The 22,372-nt window shown below is 41.8% G+C and overlaps 1 protein-coding gene across 5 annotated transcripts in view; it reads right to left on the bottom strand.

The window, feature by feature from the left end:
- Window positions 1-22,372, bottom strand: part of cadm1a (cell adhesion molecule 1a) — a 612,111-nt gene that overhangs the window by 139,133 nt on the left and 450,606 nt on the right. For all 5 annotated transcript variants that reach the window (XM_033638966.2, XM_033638931.2, XM_033638948.2 and 2 more), the window contains one exon: window positions 17,057-17,203. In XM_033638966.2, the coding sequence (XP_033494857.1) occupies window positions 17,057-17,203 (147 nt within the window). The remainder of the gene's footprint in view (window positions 1-17,056; window positions 17,204-22,372) is intronic.

Here is a 22,372-nt window from a genome sequence, read left to right as displayed (position 1 = left end):
ATGTTAGTTATTTGTTCAGTGGTGAGTGACATAGCTGTCTCACTGCCATCATTTCAGTTGACATGAAAGATAAGATGTTGCTAGGAGTGGTTTATGATTCTGTTTTTTGTGTCAGTTGAATAAGTATGCTGACTTAAGAGTTCTGTAAATCAATCTACAACAGTGTTTATGGGCGTTTTAATACATGCTTGTTGCAATTTCCTGTCACTGTTCATGGATGCAGCCAGTCAGCCCCTTCCTGGCTACAAAGCTCTAATTGCTAGATTGTTTCTATCAGCTGGTGGAAATCAACACATCCTCACTCCGACCTCATCACATAAATTTTCGGTCATGGATTTCCACATCGACATATGACGTGCAAGATACCCTGGGTGTGTTGGTTGTTGACGTTCTGGGATGCTGTGTCAACTTCAGCCTGTTACATGCATTGTCCGTTTTCAAAATACACTTCTGTTTTCACAGGAAATGTACAGTTTGCATACAGTCTCTTTCGAAATAAACACACAGTCGGTACAACATTGCAAATTGACGCTATTTTTCTTTCAACAACAAACGCACATGGTTATGCTGAGCCAAGGTTTGGGAAAAAATAACAGGATTTGGCTTCATAATCTTGCTGGCAGTGAACACCAGCCTTCCAGGTGAAAGTCGGTGGTTGTTGGACCCACTCACAACCCCTCCCACCCACTCTATTCGGACTTCCACTGCCTTAACTTTGGTTGTTGTCCTGCCATGTTTCCTGCTAATGCCTGCGCGTGCCCTGCTGCTTATCATGCCAACATGAAAGGACCGCTTTTTTTGTCGGTGTCTGACGCTGGGAGTCACCGACCAAGTGCCAGATTTCGATGACTTCAGAGTGAGACCAGGTTGTGAGAACAGCTGTCAATGGCCAACAGCAGACTTGGTGATCAAATCAGACATGTTGGGGTGATTCAGAACACTGGAGTCAGACTGCAGATATTTTAAAAGACAATATCAAAAATTGTCAAATTCTTGCAGTGTGACAAAAAAATATCTGCAACTGGATCCAGCACTGCAGAAAGAACAATCACTTGTTCTTTTGTCACTGGCCTAACCTTCAACACCATTTCATATAAACGTTCTGCCAAATTTGTCATATCTCTCCCTTTGTAACTAACAGAAAAACAAACAGAACAAATATATATACCCATCTTGACAGAGGTCAACATGCTATAGGACTATACTTATTCAGTGAATATCAGGCTTTAAAATACCAAACAACTCATGCTTTGTACTGGGGAACATCCATTAATATTTGAATGAAGTATTTGGTGTGCCAGCAATTTGAGAAAATCCTTGCCAATCAGATATAATCCATTTCACAAAAGCATTTCTCAGAGATCGTATAATCCTCTTATGTATCACTTCTAAATAAGGCATTGTGGTAGAAGCATGAGCTGAATAAATAAACACTTTCTAATACACATTGAAAAGAAACACTGAGGCACTGTGGCACTGTGGCAAGGACACAGTTCCCCCATGCTTAAGGCTTGGGACAACAATACTGTAGGCTCAAAGAGATACAAGGACAGACGATAGAGAAGAGCCTGGTTCACACAGCAGGGCTGAACACAGTGGTATATTTCAGAAACAAAAAGTGTCAGTCCTGGCAAAGAGAAGGTGAGCCGGGTGCCACTGCAAAAAGTTTTTTTATTATGTCAGAGCACGCAAGAATATATATTTCATTCCTCTTTGTGTACTTTGGACAAAAAAAAGAAAGTGACCTTTAGCTTCATGCTCTCGTTGTCCTGTTCTTCTTCTCTTGTACTATTATATCTGATAGCAGGAGAAGGACATCACTGATGTCTGACAAAGGTAATTGATAGTCAAGTCTTTGGAAGAGAAGACTGTCCAAACGTTGAAAGGCTGTAAATTATCTGATCTGTCAGTTTTTGCAGGCGATAGTGATGAAGTTAATTTAAAAGCAGTGATAAGACAGCACAGTAGAAGGAGACTTTGTAAGGTGACAAAGTGAAAGTCCAACTTTTCCTCTCCCTATTTAAGTTCCTGAGTGCAGTGTCACTGATTACTGCTGACACATAGTATACCAGCTTTAATGAACCCTGTTGTTTTGTATTCTGTGAGCACTCTATGTATTTATTGTATGTTTGAAATACTGTGTACGTGCTCCACTCTCTACTCCAACTAGACAAGAAAAAAACATGAGTTGAGCACATTGAGTGCCAGAGCAGTAAATAGTGTGACACTGGTGCACTGTAAACTAATTGTGTGGATGCATGGGTAGATGAGTGGATGTCCTGGGCAGAGTGTCCATATAATGTTTTTTCTTTTTTTGTCCTGTCCCGTTGGCCCTTTTGAAATCAGCCGCACAACAAAGTTGAAGGCCTCTGGAAAAAAAATATGCTGGGTGCAGCACTATTTTTCTAGGTACCGCATGCTCTCTTTCCCCACAGGGACAGTGTACATTTAAGCCCCGCCTACACCGGTGAGGAAAACAATTAATTGCTCTCTATTGACTTTGTATTACGTGAAGGTGCCTCCTTGTCATTAACCAACCCGGTCTCACTCCAAAGTCTTTGAAAACCGACACTTGGTCGGAGACTTCTGGCGTCAGACACTGACAAAAAGAGCCATGCTTTCACATCAGCATGATACGTGGCTGGGTGCCGTTATGGTGGAACGGCGCCTGGCAGCGTCAGGGGAAAACACGGCAGGACAACGAAGGTTAAGGTGGTGCAAGTCTGACTAGGGTGCGGGAGGGGTGGTGGATGGGTCCAACAGCCACCGACTTTCACCCGGGAAGAAAAAAAAGAGACCCATGTGATTTGATTCAGACTAATGAAGCATCATGTTAGCTACAGTCATTAAAGATACAGCTTTGCAGCCTGATGGAGAGAACGAATGATGACAGCGACAAACACGTCTTTCAGTGTACACATGGCATGCAAGTAGTGTATCAAGATAGACTTAAAAAAAATCTGACCCTTTCCATTAATGCTTGCATTAGACCCTGCACTCATGGAATCACGTCCCATCTCATATTACCAGCCAGCACTTAAAATTTTGAATACTAAATGGACTGCATATAGATGGCACTTCTCAACCTGAGAAGGACAAAGTGCCTTCCAAAGCCTCTCATTCACCCACGTACACACACTCGCACATTACACTGATGACGGCGGAGCTGCCGTGCAAAGCGCTGGCCTGCTCATTGGGGACAATTTGAAGTTCAGTGTCTTACTCAAGGACACTTTGACATGTGGACAGGAGGAGCTGGGAATCATAATGTCTCAGTCATAATTGGCACGACTAAATGAGGTCACTACTCAGGGAAATACAGTCTGTCATTTGAAGTGTTTTGCACTTACGGCAGAAGAAATGAAAAACATTAAAATACAACATTTAACTTTTGACCAATTATTTGATTGACGTATTGATTATTAATCATAACATATGGTCACTTTTTTTCCCCGTTGCAAAATCATATACACTTATGTGGATTAGGTTTTGCCTTCTCACTCATGAATCATCTTCACAAATGTATTGCCAGTACAAAATAAGGTCTAATACAACAAGGTGATGTTCTGTATTTGAACCTTTTCAACAGTTTCCATCTACTTTCTGAGGTCTAGCAAAACATTGTCACCTTGAGTGGAGGTAAATTAATATTTCATGTTTTGAAGTTATCATAAATGCCCAAAAGAAAATAGAAAACGGCTGGCTATTATGAGTCTCAAAACAGTCAGTGCAACACAAGTTATCATCCATCAAGCTGCTATGATCACACTATGGAAATGTAGCAGACAGTCAAGGTAAAATTAGAGTTGATGAGTCTTGTGGCACAAATAGACTTTAAAGTAAAACATAAGAGAATTGGGATCAATACATCCTCTAATGGCTCCTTTCCCCCCCTTATTCACCTGTGCTGCCTGCATGATTTTAATTCATCTTGCCTTTTTTCTTGTGCCTCTCTTGATTCATCTTCATTCTTTCTCTGCATTTCATTTGAATCTTTTTTTCTTCTCGTCTCCGGCTTTAGCCGAGGATGACTCCCATCCAGAGAGAGCAGGGGATGATGAGTGCGCCTCGCCTAAGTGGCTGCAATCAATTGTGATTAGTGGCTGCCCCTACTTTTTGAGAGGAGCACATCAAAGTTTTTTTATTGGGTGTCAGAGTGGGTGAGATGGGGTGGGGCGGGGGTAATTACATTCTTTCAAAAATCCTCCTCCCCACTCTAGGTGAAGTCCAGGCTTCCAAATCGCTGTGTAGTCAACACCTGAATCCAGAATATGGGCACATTTAGCATTGCTTCAGCAGTTGTTTACACTCATGGGGGCCTTTCTCTCTCTGGCACCGCTAGTTGTAATCAAAGAACTGCCTGTTCTCATGTTTTAGTATTTTATCCATATTCTGCATTCTAAGAGTTTTACACCGATCAGCCAAAACATTAAAACCCCCGACAGGTGAAGAAATTAACACTGAGCATCTCATGACAATGTAAAGTCCTGCTGGGAAACCTTGGGTCCTGGCATTCACCTGGATGCCACCTGACACACACAACCCACCCAAACACCGTTGAAGACCAATTACATCCCCACGTGGCAACAGCACACCCTGATGGCATTGGCACCCCCAGCAGGACAATGCACCACGCCACACCGTAAAAACCACTCAGGATGGGCCAAAGGAATGTTAAAAATAGCTCAAGGCACTGACCCAGCTAGGGGTGGGCGATACCACAAAATTTGATTTTGATCTGATACCAGGCAATACAGGGCCAGAATTGCCGATATGTCATGATTTATGAGGTGAATAATCAATCTGCTTAAGTTACAACAAGTGATGACCAATTACAGTTTCAAAATGTAACGTTAACTGATGCTGAAGATCTGACTTTACTAAAATATTAATTTCACTACAACCTGAATAGTCCTTGTCTGAGCATCTTGAAAGACACTGTGCCAGTGAACTCTCTGTGTCAGAGGTCTGGATGCGGAGGTGTTTCCCTCCTCCTCCCTTCTTTTCGGTTGCAGTTCCCAGTTCTCTTTCTCATGCTGTTTCCTCTTTCATTAATCCATCATTGCTATTATGTCGGATAAAACTAGTCAGGCTCAGACACACTATCTACATTGAATGTCCAAGGACAGCTACAGTCACGGGGATGAGCACGAGGTTCTACTCATAATACAATTAAGGGTCTGCATCAGTAAATAGGGGGATGGCTGGGAGGTGAGTTTACCGTCCTCCTACTGCCGACATCAGGTGGAAGTGAAACTGAGAAGACGCTGCTGGATCTCAAGTACGTTGATTGAGTGCAGACAACATAAAAGCAGTAATGAAGCAAAGAGTAGCTACACGCAACGGATTGCTGCTTGCAGACAGTTTGACTCTTGAAATACAAATAGGTATGATATAGAAAAGAGAAACTAATCCCTTTTTTTGGTATCGATCCTATTGATGCTAGGATCAATCTTCAAAATGAAAATGTAGAATCGAGAGTATCGATATTTTAGGAATGATTCTCCCACCCCTACCGGCTTCAAAATTCCCCAGATCTCAATCCAATCGAGTATCCACTGGACGTGTTGGAAACCCATCTCGCAACCCACAGTACTCAAAGCATCCAACCCCCTGGTGCTAGACACCACAGAATACCTCCCACAGGTTCAATGTCCATGCCTCAACAGGTCAGAGCCAAGTCAAGCATATCTCTGAAGAACCAGCACCTCCACAAAGGCTCAATCAGTCGTTAATGTTTTGGCTGATCAGTATAGAATTCTCCAAGAATTCTTTATCAATCATGTCATTTTTTTAAGTAATAAGTTCTGCTTTTTGCACTTTTTTGCTATTAACATTAATCAAATAAGTGACAATTATTACCCAACTCTGCAGCTCCATCTAGCTGTTAGCCTCTTTTAGCTCATTAGCTCGTTTGGATAAAAGAAAACTGTTTTCAAGCCAAATGTTCACAACCTACTCAGGAGTAAACAGCTAACTGATTAAGATCGTCCAAACCTTGCAGCTTAAAAGCTTCAGATATTTTTCTCAGGAGTAAGTGGTGAATATTGGACAACCATTTGTCAGGTGACTAGAAACAAGATTTTAAAGCAATGGCTTTATTAATCCGTGTCTGCTGGATGTCTTTATAGGCAATTGCTTGGCAACCCAGCATGTTAACATGATTTATCAGAGCTCAGTTTCTTTGAAGATATACTATGCAGGATTGTCGCTAAGTGTTTGTAAATACACTCGTGTGCGAAAGTTAAAGTAAAAGCCAACCCCAGATCTATGCAGGTGGCATTTCACCTCGCTATATACGCTGTTTTTCCTATGTCTCTTGGAAGCCTGTTCTATACGGTCTGGCTGGCTGTTCAATCGGTGTGAGTGTGTGAAAAACTGAGTAGCAGGTGGCACCTTGTACGGTAGCCTCGGCCACCAGTGTATAAATGTATGTGTGAATGGCTGAATGTGACTCATAGTGTAAAAAGTGCTCTGAGTGGTCTGAAGACTAGAAAGGCGCTATACAAGTGCAGGTCCATTTACCATTAACCATTAACACCCTGAGCACAGAAAATAAAAAGAAAATAAGAATATACAGGCAGAGGTTTGAGTCTCTGCAGATAATTACACTGATGCACACTTCTAGTGGGTCACAATGTAATGGCTGTAGAACAAGGACACCATCATGGCACAGATTGGTAGTGTATAAGCCTTGCTTTCATCATGCATTGAGCCTGACATTGTCTGCCACCAGGTACAATCTTCCAGGAAAATGAGAGTTCTATTAACAGTACAAAGGAAGTGCGTCAACCACTGCACAAACACGAAGAGGATAGTGCTTTTCCCTGATAGCTATCTGTCACTATTCCAAGTTACCAAAGAGTCCATCCATCCATTTTCATCCACTTATCTGAGGCTGGGTCACAGGGGTAGCAGGCCGAGCAAAGCATTCCAGACATCCCTCTCCCCAGCAACGCTTTCCAGCTCCTCCTGTGGGACCCCAAGGTGTTCCCAGGCCAGATGAAATATGTAATCCCTCCAGTGTGTTCTGAGTGGGCCTCCTACCACTGGGACATGCCTGGAACACCTCCAATGGGAGGTGCTCAGGAAGCATCCTGATCAGATGCCCGAACCACCTCAACTGACCCCTTTCGACACGAAGAAGCAGTGGCTCTACGCAGAGCTCCCTCCAGATGTCCAAGCTCCTCACCCTATCTCTAAGGCTGAGCCAAGCCACCCTTCTGAGGAAACTCATTTTGGCCACTTGTATCTGTGACCTCATTCTTTCTGTCAATACCCAGAGCTCATGACCGTAGGTGAGGGTTGGGACCTAGATAGACCAGTAAATCAAAAGCCTAAGAGCCACTGATGTCAAAAAGTACTGGTGTCATTTCTTTGCAGTTACTATCTCCAGTAGTGGAAATGGCTGATGGTGGAACAACCAAAGTAGCAGTGGAAACTCTATCCAGCAAGTTACAAAGTTGTCTGTTTCCACTTTAAAGACAGATGCACAACAAGAAGAGCTGCTTGAAATACTCAAAGCCAAGAGAGAGTTGAAAGACTTGTCTATCTCAACCAGCCCTTTCCAGTTGAACTCCCTCCTGCTGTTTCCACTTGACATTAAATGCCAGACCCCTTTCAAGTGCGAGGATGATCTAACAGTTAGTTCTTGTTCAAGATCCTGGTCACATGCAAAACAGATGAAGAGAGTATTAACTTTGGTATGAGTGATGACACGACAGTGAGGCCAATGTGTGGTATTTTTCACTTGACTTGGGCAAGGATACACAGCGAGACACCGCTGCCTATTCATGATTCAACATTTATCATGATTGTATTACAAAACCACTGTGGCACTTCAATTACTCTTGGGTCACTATTCATTTTTAATGGGACAATCTTTGTACCAATCATGATTCAACATTTTGAGAAATAACCAAGTTCAAATACGTTTTTCAATTTAAGTAAATGTCATTAATCACAGTGGGCTCAACTGCTATTAAATCTATTTATTTAACAAAATAATCAGGTCAAATGTAGTCTGTTTGCTAGATCCTATTGTGTCCTTCATGTTGGGATATTTTATACACACACACACACACACACATCACACATACACATACGTATATATATATCTATAAACAGTGTGTATATACACACTTTTTCCCTCCAGGCTGCCTCATTAAGCTGTTTTCATGTAAAGCCTTTCACCCTGAACCTTGACCTTCAGTGGACAGATCACCCACTGCTACAGAAGCTGCAATCTTCCCCTCCTCCACAGGAGAACCAGGGCAGTGTTTGTGTATGCGCTCAAGTGCTCCTTTTTATACAAGCAGCCATGTAGCTGTGTATTTGAAGAAGATACTGCTTTAGTTAATGATGTCACAAGTATGTGCCTTTGTTCTCATGTACACCACAAGCCTGTTCAAAGAGAATAAGAAGGATAACGCAACCCAAAGTGTGAACTAAGCCTTTAACAAAGCCATGATTTTAGCTAAAATGTAGAATTGTATGTTAAAGACCAACCATTTCACCATTCATGAGTACAGCTGTTTTTCTATTGAAGCATAAGACATATAGATCTCTTTACAGTCTCTAGTATAAAGGCTGCAGTCTTATAAGAGGCTTTTGTTCATCAATCTTATTGATGCCACAAGGCCGAACAGTATGCACTGTTATGTGAAGTAAGTGTTAGAGGTATGATGGAGGCTGTTTAGTTAAGGAAATATTGGAGACTTGTTGTATTTGTAGGTATAATATCTAATTGTAGGTATAGATGTTTGGCTGTGCTATTAACAAGCCTCCAGTTATTCACATTTAGGGATTAATTCCTAAATAATCTCTTTGTGCATTTCCAAAACCTTGAATGAAAGTCATAATTACTTAAGTGTATTTTGTCATAATAACATATATCATATCTTATGTAGCACTGCACTTCCTATTGATAATGTTGTTATTGATAATAAAACTAATTAGGGCTGTCAAAAATGATTAAACTATCAATCGCATTCTGTGGTGCCCTCTGGCCTTCTAAAGGCGGACAACATTGCCCAAAGGTGAAGCTTGTGTTAATCACAGACCTTATTTTTAGGCATCTAAACAAAAACCCTTCCCATTGACTCCGTGACGAGGGAGCTGGGAGTGTAAAAATGCTAAGTCATTTCCGGGTTTCAGAACTCATTTCTGCACCATTTGATATGAAAGCGAACTGCTCACTAATACGGGAAACATTTTTGATGGAGTTTCAACACCAGCAAAGAAAACTGAATCCTCCAGTGCAGAGTGGACATGTCAGAACAGAGACCAAGTTAGCATTAGCATAGTGAAAGTTAGTGTGCAGTTTTTGAATGTAAACCAAACCAATGTGAACTCACTGTAACCCTGTACAGTCTGTTCTCACAAGTTTTTTGTGTTTTACTAAGAAAAACACTGCAACCAAATTCTTATGTGTCCCACATATTTTGAAAGGCTGCGATAACGTGACCAATGTGCTGACGGCAGTAAACGAGGCAGCAATCCCAAGTACTTAGAAGGAGGCAGACTGGGTTGGTAGATGGGTCACAAAAACAACGGACATTCGCCCGGGTCTTTCCTCTGGAGTCGTGTGTTCGGATCCATATGAACTGTGAGTCATTTTAAGTTTCGTCCTCATCATGTTTCTTTTCCGAAACCTAACCTCCTTAACTGTATGTTAAAGGAGCAATAAGCAAAATCGTTTCACCGCTAGGTTTGCTGTTGTGCACTGCCTGTAGAGCAAAACAAAGTGTGTCATGAGCCACTCCTCCCTCTACCTCTGCTCTCCAACACCCCCCACTCGCCTCGTCTGTGCCGGCGAGTACCGCAGCATCTCCACAGACTATCACATCCAGACTGCAGGCAGATTCACTCACCACAGGGGCGAGGAAATAAAACCTAAACAGCCAACTTAGTTTAACAGTTAGCAATGTCTTTCACTCACTCTCGGGCTCTGCTGTGTTTAGCTATTTCCCTGCTTTCCTGTTAGCACTACTCGGCTGCCACGCTAACGCTCCAACTCCAACTGAGCCGGGAGCCGGGCTCACAGTCTCACGGAGAAGAGTTGGAACGTTAGCATGGCAGCCCATTAGTGCTAACGTCCCCACGCTTCTCCGCCAGGCTCAGTGAGTCGGAGCCGAGAAGCATGGGGACATTAGCGTTAGCACTAGTTGGCTGCCATGCTAACGTTCCGGGAGCCTGCTTCTTGGCACCGGCGAGCTCTAGCGTGGGGACGTTAGCGTTAGCACTAGTCGGCGTTCCATTCCAACCAAGAGAGGAATGTTAGCGTTAGCTCCCAGAGTTAGCACTAGAGCTACTCTGGCTACTGGAGTAGCTCGCAGCTATGGAGCGCTTCTACCAGCTCTTCTAGTCACTGAGCCTCGCCTCCATTTCAGCAAATATATTACATTTATTACAGGTACCATCATCACTGAAGTAGGCAGGGGAATAGCTAAACACAGCCGCCAGGCTGCCTGCCGGGCTACATTTTACAATGCTAATTGCAAATGTTAGCTGGGCTGCCGGGCTACTCACCTAACACAACCGAAACGCCTGACCCATTGCTGGGACCGAGCCACTAATAACTCAAGCTCCGGACATTAACCCATGCTACGATTGTAACATTAAATTTAATTGAATCGACATAGCAACATGTGCTTAACGTTACTGTAACAGTAATTAAAACAGACATTTGACTTTATGTTGTACCTGTCCAGGAGAAGAAGAGCTAGCTCCGAGTCAGATTGTAGCCCCTTTAGCTCTCGCAGTGCTCTCCACCTTGGAAATGCAAGGCCAATGTTAATCCAAGTTCTGTCCCTTTCTTTATCCGACAACTTCTTCGCCAACAACCGTTGTTTCTTTAGAGGTAATGTCAGATCCTGGTCGTCCTCAGGTGAACATTCCGCTCTCTGCCATTTCATTTCGAAAATACGCACTGCCATTGCTCACTGGCTGTAGCCTTTTATAGGGAGGGAGGGCCAAGGGCTCCGAGAGGAGGAAGAGGAGGAGGAGGGGAGGATTCACATGAACGTACATGAACGCGCAGCCGGACCGGCTTGTAAACAATGGGCTGGAGATCAACATAGAGAGAGGGTGTGTGAGGTCATGCTATACTCCAGATGAAATTACACCTCTAGTTCTTCACATAGCAATTTTTTAATTCCTTCAATCTAGAATTGATGAATTTCGCTTATTGCTCCTTTAAAGACGTAACTGTATGTTAAGGACGTAACGTCATTAGTGGGGTGCAAATTTGTAGGATATCATACGAATATTTCTATTAAAGTATGGTGCATCGTAGCAGATATTGTATGTTTCACAACCGCTAATGCTGTGTCAGCCACTGCCAGTTACAAGCTAACAAACAGCATAAACTAATTAAAGATGCTAACTACGCTTACCATATTGTTGCGTCTACTAGACATGAAGTTTGGTTGCACAGACGACATTCATCTGAGTCTGGATCTGACCGAGGCTCAAACATGTATGGCTGAATCTCTCAGATGTTTCCTCCAAAACTAACACTAGCCATCTTGACGCACATGGCACTTTCACCGGTCAATTTAGCGCTAATCTCGCATAGCCAGATCTCTCTTCACACTATGTTTTTGGCAAAGAATTTGTCACGGAGGGAGAACGAGTAGCTGTGCTGCCAACCCCTTTTCAGGCTACTTTTTAATGTGGGAAAACCAGAAAATATTAATTACAGTAGAGTATTTTACACACTACACTATATATATATAAATATATATATAAGTAGTATATGCCACAAAGAAGGGGAGGTCGAATAAAACCCAGTGCATCACATCCATCTCCTGATATGTATGGACATTTGAAACTCATCAAAATAAACTAAACTGAATAAAGGTGCTCACAGAATGCATCAGACATAAAGTATAACAGTAGGATGACCAACAGTCAAGTTACTCTGTGTATGAAACTGCAGACAGTTTCAAAGCACTCCTCCCTTTCTGTCTCTTTACCCTCTCTTGCTCTCCATCTCACACTCACAAACATAATCCACCACTGTGGATTCAGACGGAGATGGCAGATGTGATATTTCGAAGGGGGCAATGTTGTTTGGAGGCTGCCTGGTGGATGCCATGTCATAATGAAGCAGTGCAGCTGTGGCGAAGATGCCTGGGAGGGATCACAGGAGATCAAGGAGCCCCCCCCCGTCAAAGAGGAACACCTTGCCCTTGACAGCCAGCTTGTGGGAGTCGGCTCACTGCAGTTCGGCACAACAGCAGATAAATACCAAGCTCGGTGTAGCGTATGCAATGAGGCTTTCTGCGAGTGTGCCCTTGTAAAGTATGTAGAAGGTGTGTTTGTAAGGTGGTGAACATGACTAAGGAGGGGTGGTGAGTGTGGAGGCGGGCCTGACACTCACCTCGCAGGGGGCCAGGGAGTCTCTGGTGGATCAGAATGTAGAAAGAACTAAGTCATGAGTGCATGTACAGTATGTTTGTGCACACGCCTGAAGTCTTAGCTCAAGAAAAAGGTCAGAACATATAAAAAATGTACTCTAACTGCAGCAAACAACAGGCAGCAGTCTGTGCCATAATATCTGGGAAAGATGCAGCCAAATATGTTGAACATGCAGCCTATGAACAGTCATGCAAATACATGAAAACGAAGTGTGTGTGTGCATGGTTATGTTAAAAAGAGGGAAGAAATTAAACACTTGAAGACATTTTAGACGGGGGATTTCCAAATTAACTTGGACTTACATCTGTACATATTGTTTTAGTGCTTAAAATTCATTTTATATACACTTTTTTTTCAATTGTGTCCAACCACAAACAAAAGACTGCACACTTTGCAACCAACTCAGGGATACTCAAGTCCTCATATCCCTTAAGCTTATCAAGTTCTCATAGCTACCAGCAGACATGGAGCGACAACATCCGTCAGTCCAATATTCACTCTTCTTTTAGCTCTGGTTTTGGTCTCCACCATAGAGTGTATATAAAGATGGACAGCATGACAGCTCCCCAGAAGTGAAACCAAAATATCTTGACCCCCCTCTGGTGGCTGGCGACAAAAACACCTCACCTCCTTCCTGCCCTACACAGACATTCTCAGTCTTTATAGCATGTCAGTAGCTCTCAGCATCAAGTATTGCCATGGATGGGTTTGCACTGGAGTTAGTTTAAAGCCCAGTGCATCTCCTAAAGACACCAAAGGCTACCTTCAGTGTCAATATCACACACCAAAGGGTCAAGGGGTGTTACAAAGCATCAGTATTTGACGCCCTGGGAATGGGAATAGGCTGATAATATATATGTATATTTAAAGTTCAGGTCTTTAGACTCATTCAATATGAACTGGTGATGAAACAGGATGTTCAAATTTGATATAAAAACAGAGCATTTCTTTCTCTCTCTTTTCATCAGATGTTGGAAAATGGATCTTTGTTTGGTGGCAATGTGTAGAAGTGGGGTTACACACACACACACACACACACACACACACACACACACTCACACAGCAGCTCGGCATGCATCAGGCCAAGAGAGCAGTGTGAGGACCAGTAGCTGAAACAGCTGACTACAGCTAAAACAACAGCTAAACTCCAGGTCAGTGCTAAAGCCATTTTGTATTTCATACAAAGAAATATACCTGACACATGTATCTTGTTCCTGTGATTAACCAGTCTAGACAATAAGCACTGCAGGAGTTTGCTAGATCGATTGCAGTGATTTCACACAGTTTTTCAAATCATGCTCAATTTTTCCACAAATTTAAACACAAAAGTAAAACCCCATCCTGTTCTGAAATGTTCCAATACTCTACTCTACATCATGCTGTCTAATATGCACGGCTGGAATACCCAAACCTGTCTCCTACACAGTATGTTTACTAGTTTGATTTGCTAAATACATTTTGGAGGAAACATGATTGCGGCCTGGATTACGTTTACAGGCATCATTTGTTTTTAATCTGGGAAGTGTGACGACTTAATACAGAAGTCATAGGGAGGATTTTAGGGTCGATGGTCGTGCATTGGGACCAAGGGACCCTGACACCAGAGTTTGTGGTTCATGTCCTCGCATGGACAGATGATGAGACAATGGGCCCCACCACCTCTCCTACACAGGAGCAAGAAACACAGATTCTGTGGTGGTTTTTGCCTCTGTTTTGTTGTTGTTTTGCGCCTCTTTGCTATTGTAATGCATTTCTTTGTGGTTTTGTGTCTCGCTGTAGTCGTTTTGTGTGTCTTGGTGGTTGTTTTGCATATTTTTTGTGGACATTTTAGCCCCATTTCCACCAAACACTTTCGGTACGTACTTTGGGAACCAACAGTAACACTTCAGACATGGTAACTAGACCCTAGGTCTGTTCAGTGTTTCCACTGCAAACAGTACTTTTAAATGTGGGCGGGGTTGTTGTCACTCACTGCTCTGTCCAGTATTTGCTGTATTTCCTCATCACCGGTGACACAGAGGAATGTACGTACCTTGTTTATTGTCCACAGAACGAGGCTGAACCCCAATACTTTCAGAACAAAATAGAACAGGCCGTACGTGAGAGTCTCGATAGGATATTTAAAAACAGCAGCTTTGTGTATTTAATCCTTCTCAGGCAAGTGAAGCCGGCCAGCGCTCCATGATGCTTTTTTTCTCTAAGTGAGGATTAGAATATACGCAGTTCACATAATGCGGTATGTAAACGCTTGAAGATCCACTCATTACTAAAAGTGTATGTCATCCAAGAGAGACAATAAAAACTAAAGTAATGGTCAAAGTTGTCATACTGAAATTTAAGCAAAACATCCTTTCATTTTACAGTTTTAGTTTTTAGACTTGCCATGATATAAACACTTATAATAAGCCTCAAAACCAGCCACAACTCAGCACTGAGTAGAGTGACTGTCCTCTATTGACCAATCAACAGACTGCAGTGTTCACAGCTCCACCTTTTAGTACCAGATCTGTGTGCTAGGTACCCCAACAGAGGGGGGACCAAAAATGGGGACAGTACAGAACGGTTCCATTGGTACCATCCACAACTTTTCACAGTGGAAATGGAAAAAATGCATACTAAACTGAACTGAATCGAAGTGAACTGAACCGTACTGGACTGCTCAGTGGAAGCGGGGCTTTTGAGTTTCTTCCTGGTCAGGATGTGTTAATTTGAGTGACACTTTGCAGGTTAAGGCCAGAGGGGGCCTTGACACTTTGGGCCCCTGGGCCTGTGCCTGATAGGCTCATCTATATAGTCCTGCATCCCATGTGTTGTTTGGTTTGGTCTAATTAAAACTTTGGTTAATGTTAGGGTCTTGTAGTTTTATTTAAGGGGGGGTAGGGTTAACCATCACCCTAAGACCACAACCTTTCACTAACCAAACCCAGTGCTTTATCTGCCTTAACATAAACATGTATCATGCTGCAGCCGCAGGGAGCACATTTTATGGGAAAACAATATTTGCAAATAAAAAATATTTTAGCAGACGGGGTTAGGATCTGATGCAAACTCTTGAGAGCTGTATTAACTACACGGCTGTAAAAGTTCTTAATGAATCACATCAACCTCTGTACATTTTGAACTTACAACATAATATTGTTATATAGTTACAGAGGTCAATATGCTATACTCAATATTCTACACTCAGGGGTTTAAAAAGCATAATTAAAGAAACCAAAACCTGGCAAGACAGAACAGAGCAGAGAATGTCCAGCTCAACACAGCTAATTAGAGCTGTGACATGATAATTGGGCAAGATAAGAATAAACATAACAGGTCATTAAATGTTTAGGGATATGAGCTGCTTTTATTAAAGCAGGCACACTGAAAGCGAAACATGTTTGGTGGATTGTATTAACCTCATTCTGTATTAATCCTGCTGCAGACATGTGGGTCAAACTTAATGCAGCTCCGTGGAAGTGCAAGTAAAGTAAGAGAATATTAATCAATGTTTTGCAGCTTTACTGCCGGCTCCGTTCACATGATTTGGTTTAACACATTTTATGATATTTGGCTTAATTTATCAGCTTTGTCTTCATACTCCTTCTTGGGTTATTTTTTTTTACCAAATGTAAATGAAATGTCAAAAGTCTGTCTAATTTTATGACTGCCTGCAAAATGAACCAGCGAATCTGACATAAATAAATGCCTCACTGGGATTGATTTCCATGTCATCTGATCACATCAAACGGCTTCAGACTATAATTACACACATACCATATCAATCACATAAAGACACGGCAGTGCTGAATGATTTCTCTCGTGCAGGCGAGCTACTTTCTCCTCATACAGACTCATAATAGCTCCTTAGATGCTCTACTAAGGACAAGATTTTCTTGCACTTTTAACACTGAGATTGTGTTTTCCTTACACATAGATGTCACAAAGAAGAATTTCTGTTTTTACAATATACTTGGACCATATATTTAAATGTTTTTGTAAAGTCACTCTGATAGCATGATGATGGTATGCCAGTTCAAAATGAAACTGGACTTAAATTGTGAAGTCAAATATGTTCTGTTGTGAAAGCTTTCTTAGTTCTAATGCTGCATTTGTGCCATGACAGAAACATGGGAGACATAAGAAAACCTCTTGTTATAACAACTTGGGAGCATTTAGACATTATTTCAAGATGATTAGTTAGCTCTGTAGTCACACCAGAGAGCTAATTAAGCCTTAACTGCCTACATTTTAAATGATGTTACATTTTTGTAGTGGAACGAACCCTGACCCTGTGTTCTGGCATTGGCAGCCAAAATGCTGAACAAACAACTACAAATCAAAACTACTTACGGGAAACAAGGCCAAACAAAAACAGCACACCAACAATAGTCCCACCAGTCTGTTAAGTTCATATTTGTATCTTATTTTTCTTCCACTGTCAAATGCCAGTGGAAATATGAAGGAGAAAATCGAAAATTGGCTGCTTTAGTGATGGGTCTGAACGAAATATACGTATTAATGGATGTTTTCCTCTAGTCAGAACAAAATCAATTTACTTTAAAAGCACGCTTAAGTACACAAGAACACACCTTAATTAAAGATGACAGAACATATGACAGTAATGTAACTCATAATGATGCCTGATACTCACGTCTCATGTCTCTGAAGTAAATTGTCTGTCTGTTGGGGTTGAGCAGCTGGATAACAGAGTCGTCGTTGTTCTTCACCCGGCAGCTGATGATCGCCATCTCGCCCTCCACCACCGACACATTATCTGTCACCAGGTTCTGACTCACCACTGGACAGGACAAAGAAAAGAACACATACATTACCACAGGTGTATTGGTTAATCCAAAAAAGCAAGAGAAACCCAAAGCAATTGCAGTTCTGATAAGAGTAGCAAGCCTTTTTTTCAAGACACCTCCATCTTTTAGCAAGAGTCTTTTTGAATGATTCAGATATAGCATAACACTGCTATATCTACCATATGATAGAGGCTGTTTCCAGCCACCCAACCTTTTATGGTATGTCAGGGCAGCTCAGCTTAGATCAGCCTTTTCCTGGTTCTCTGATCCTTCCAATCTACCATTGGTCCAGACAGTGCCTGGGGGCCTTTCAAGACACCCTCCTGTTTTAGCAAGTGTCTTTTTTGAATGATTGAGATGTAGCTTTATCTACCATATAATAGGGGGTGGCTCCAGCTACCCAACATGTTTAGGTATTTCAGGGCAGCTCAGCTTAGATCAGCCTTTTCCTGGTTCTTTGATCCTTCCAATCTACCATTGGTCCAGACAGTGACTGAGGGCCTTTCAAGACACCCTCCTGTTTTAGCAAGAGTCTTTCTGAATGATTGAGATGTAGCTTTATCTACCATATAATGGGGTGGCTCCGGCTACCCAACCTTTTATGGTATTTCAGGGCAGCTCAGCTTAGATCAGCCTTTTCTTGGTTCTTTGATCCTTCCAATCTACCATTGGTCCAGACAGTGACTGAGGGCCTTTCAAGACACCCTCCTGTTTTAGCAAGAGTCTTTTTGAATGATTGAGATGTAGCTTTATCTACCATTTAATAGGGGGTGGCTCCGGCTACCCAACCTTTTTTGGTATTTTAGGGCATCCCAGCTTAGATTGGCCTTTTTCTAGTTCTCTGACCCATCCGATCTACTATAGGTCTACACAGTGTCAGAGGACTTTCAAGATACCTCCATGTTTTGGTAAGAGTATTTCTGAATCATCAAGATGTTGCTTAACACTACTATATTTACCATATAATAGAGGGTGGCTCCAGCTACCCAACCTTTTTTGGTATTTTAGAGCAGCCCAGCTTAGATCGGCCTTTCCCTGGTTCTCTGACCCTTCCAATCTACCATGGGTCCAGACACTGCCAGAGGACTCTTGATACGCATCTTTACCCTGTCACTCTCTGCAGGGTTAAGCAGAACACAGCTAATCCTTCTGTTAAAACCACAATTACACCTTGGTATGAATCACAAGATATGTTTAGGAAACCAACAGGGTTATCACAGTTTTCTCCCATTTGGGGTAACACATTATTTACACCAGGTAAAGCAGAGCCTGGATTTAGGCCCTGGGCTCAGAGGGGATTAAAGAAGATCTCAGGCCTTTATAGAGATAACATCCTCATGTCCTTTGAAAATGTTGAAGATAAATTTAGGATCCCTCAAGATCATTTGTTCAATATATTTTCCAAATATAGAGTTTAATTTGCTCTAAGATTCAGTCATATTAATGTCCTCTTTGGTATACTGTATCATTGAAGTACTTGAATATTCAGACCACGATGCTAAAAGGAAGATCTCCTACCGAAAACTGGTAAATGTGTCTACAAAATCGTCATTACAAATGAATTGTGTGGACAGAGGGCATTCAGACAGATATTACAGGACAGGAACGGAAAAAAAGACCCACTATCAAGCACAAAACTTAACTATTAAGTGTAGACTTAAATTGATCCAATATAACTGACTTATGAGAATGTATTTTACTCCGGAAAAACTCAAATTCAATCCTCATGTTCATGACAATTACATAAAATATACAACAGAGAAAAGAAGGCTCAGAGTTCATTGAGAGGCAGGGAAGATGTTTTGAGGAAGACTTGAAAGATGCAACCAAACCATTTTAGAAAGAGTGATGTATTATGTTCAGAATCAATAGAGATATGTGATACAAAAAAAAGGTCTTTTCGAGGGTACAAAATAAAAAGCCCAGTCACCAGAGGAAAATGTTGGCATTGTATGTTTCTACAAACCCATAAAGTTATCTTTAAATATTTTGAATATATCATAACAACGTATCTAAAGTTGGAGGAAGATGGTGGATGGCATGACATGGGTGAGATGCTTGCCAACTTGCAGACCCCTGTTAAAGCCAATAGCCAAAACTATTGTTTTTTTACTGAGACATCACTGTGTCACTTGCCGGGATAGTGTCATGAATGGTGGTTGTTTTTCACTGAGACAGTGCTGTGTTACTAGCCAGGATGGTGCCACCAAAACTGGGTATTTTAAGCGCAAACACAATCTTTTCCAAACCATAACCAAGTGCTTTTTGTGCTGAAACCTAACCACATGTTGATCACAGCACAGTTAAAACATAAGGAAACATAAAGTTTCAATGTATTAGCTACATAATAATGTACAATGTAACAATGTAAGATATGAATGGTACAATGCCAACTTTTATTCTTGCGATTGGGTTGAAATAAAGTAAAAGACAGATTCCTACATAGCATATAATGCTTTCACATAAGCACATAAGGGCTGTCAGGTGTATTAATGGAAAACAGGACAGAGGCATGACTACAGAAATGATCAGCACACATGGGATTAAAAAGAACACAGTACAACAGGAAGACAGTAAAAACATACCCAGTAAGGGTTGTCTATCTGTCTCCATGATAGCAAGTAATATAAATCAAATCAGGGCTAAACAAAGAGACGACCCAAAAGATTGTGGAGAGACAATAATTTCTATCTGGCCATTTTCAAATGTGACAGTTTTGTTAAATGACAGAGCACAGCGGCAACAAATTCAGAGCACAAAACCAGGTAGAACATCTAACTCAATAGCAAAGGATATCTCCAAAGAATATTAATGGATATTGATAGGACAGTGTTTCTCAATCTGTCACTCAGGGCCCCCCAAGGGGTCCCAAGATAAATGAGAGACATCGTGAGAGGATTAATAGAATAGGAGAGCAGAATAAAACATCTGTACTACACAGAAGTACATATACTTTTCCATTTATTTATGTACTCTGCTTACAGGAAATAACAGGGTAATTTTACCTGTTCTAGACATTGAAGTTGATTGATATAAAAGAAGAGAAAAGCAGATATAAGCTAAAGACATCTGCAACAATTGATCACAAGCTCTGCAGACAATGCGTGAGGACACTTGCATAAAGTCAGTGGATTCAATAAGCTCTGCAAATGTTTTGTCTTTAAAACTCTGCTTCTTCTGCACAACAGAAGGAACAGAAGTCCTCTAACTCTCCTTTCTTGAGTAAGTGTTGTTGATGTAATATAACATTTAATGAGTGTCAACGTGCAGCAGGTGGCGGACCAAAACCCTTTAATGCGTGTCCACCGGAATAAATAGATCTGAGTGACCAGAGAAACAGTACGAGCCTGTGGGCTGAGAAAAATTGGTCACGGCCGTCATCGTTCATCAGCCGCAACTTAGATTGCTGCACTTCCTTGTTTCACAAACAATATCTTTGCCTGACGAATGAAAAATGGATTCTTTGTAGCTGTATGCTATTTTGATTTGAAAAACTACAGTAATAACATCTCAGACTTTGCTTTGGGGTTGCATCCATTGTCGAGGTTGATGGTATGCCTTGAGTGGCTTTGGTTTGTTTTGTTTTAAATGATCGCCACAACACCAGCACCTGGCAGCTCAGCAGTGGTGGCTGCTACTTATGTTGGTCCCCAGCACAATATTTTTCTGATGAGATACAGCGCACACATATGCTCTAGGCTGCAAGGATATGGAAAAACACGAACAGGCAGTCAAAGTGAAAGGTCAAATCAACAATTTAGGGTATCAGCCACAGAGTCACGTATAAGCCTCTTTTACACTGCCTGTTGAGGCGGGAATATTGCGCCGTTATGCCGCCTCACTGTTCTGTATATAGGGTACCACTACAGAATGGGAGGACAGAGTTGTCTCACCTTTAAGTCACCATGGGAGGTAGCAACAGCGGCAAAACTATGTCTGTATAAACAGGACAGCTGGCAAGATTGGACTATGGGCAGGATGGATGCAACATTTTGAAGACATGTTTTGTGCATGACCCACCACAGGAGATTTAATTTAAAAAATAGCTGCTAGCAGTTAGCAGCTAACTCAAAAAGGAAGAACAGTGGCTGAAAACGTCCACAAATTGGGAAAAACAATGAGGTCTGGGAGTTCCTTACCCTTCAGGCAGAGGACAAGATCATCACCATATAACAGGGGCAGTAAATATATTTATTGTCATGTTTCTGCCACTGTAATTATTTATAAAGCACTGCCGACATGTATGTTTTATATCACACGAGAGGCTGACACTGTTGTGAAAAACGTCAAGCCCGTCACACTTCTTTTGTTTCTGCGATGGCGGCATACTATTTAAAACCGCACACTGGAGCAGAATGATGCATTTGGTCCCGTGCAGAAATGCAAAGGCAGCATAAAGAAGGGACTTAGTCGCAGCCTTATAGCACATCTCTATGGAAAAGGGGCTATAGAATAAGCACACATACTTAAAGTCATTTCTGTGACTTGGCTGAGACACATGTCAGACTAAAAGAAGAAACAAACTGAGCAACTGCTTGTGCTTTTCACAGCCTGTGTGATGTCCAAAGGATTAGGTATGTCAGCAAGCTTGTTTTAGATGTTATCCAACTACCATAGGCAAGAGAAGGAAAAAAAAAAAAAAAATCCATGTCCTTCCCTTTCCATTAGTGCTTTGTGATGCAGCGAGACAGGACAGGGAATGAGAATTACACTATGACGCACTATACAGGATAAAACTGTTCCTGACGCCCCACATATGTCAGATCAGGCCATTTTCAGTCTGATGCTGTGTAATCTGAGTAGTTGCATTGTAAGCCCAGTCCTGACATTTGATGCTCTCAGTGGATTCAGCCTTTGCTCCAAATGGGTCTCACAGAAATACATGAAATGACCACAACCTCTGAACAGGGCATTACGCTGTGGTGGCATGTATTGTGTTGAAAATACGTTCGACACCACAGAAATAGTGCCAAGAGAAAGTTAATCACAATCCTTTGTCATGGTTGACTCATGAATTACCTGGTTCAATAATGTTATGACCCATAGGCCAGGCACGTCCAAAGTCTTGGCCCGTGGACCGATTTTACGCTCACGGTTTGTTGTTCAAAATATACTATGCTACCACTACACAATATTGGTTGATCAAGCTAGATCACTTTTGA

This window comes from Epinephelus lanceolatus, chromosome 11 (assembly GCF_041903045.1).
Source record: "Epinephelus lanceolatus isolate andai-2023 chromosome 11, ASM4190304v1, whole genome shotgun sequence".
NCBI lineage: Eukaryota > Metazoa > Chordata > Actinopteri > Perciformes > Serranidae > Epinephelus > Epinephelus lanceolatus.
Note: the sequence above shows the minus strand (reverse complement) of the source record. Positions and strands in the feature narration are given on the sequence as shown.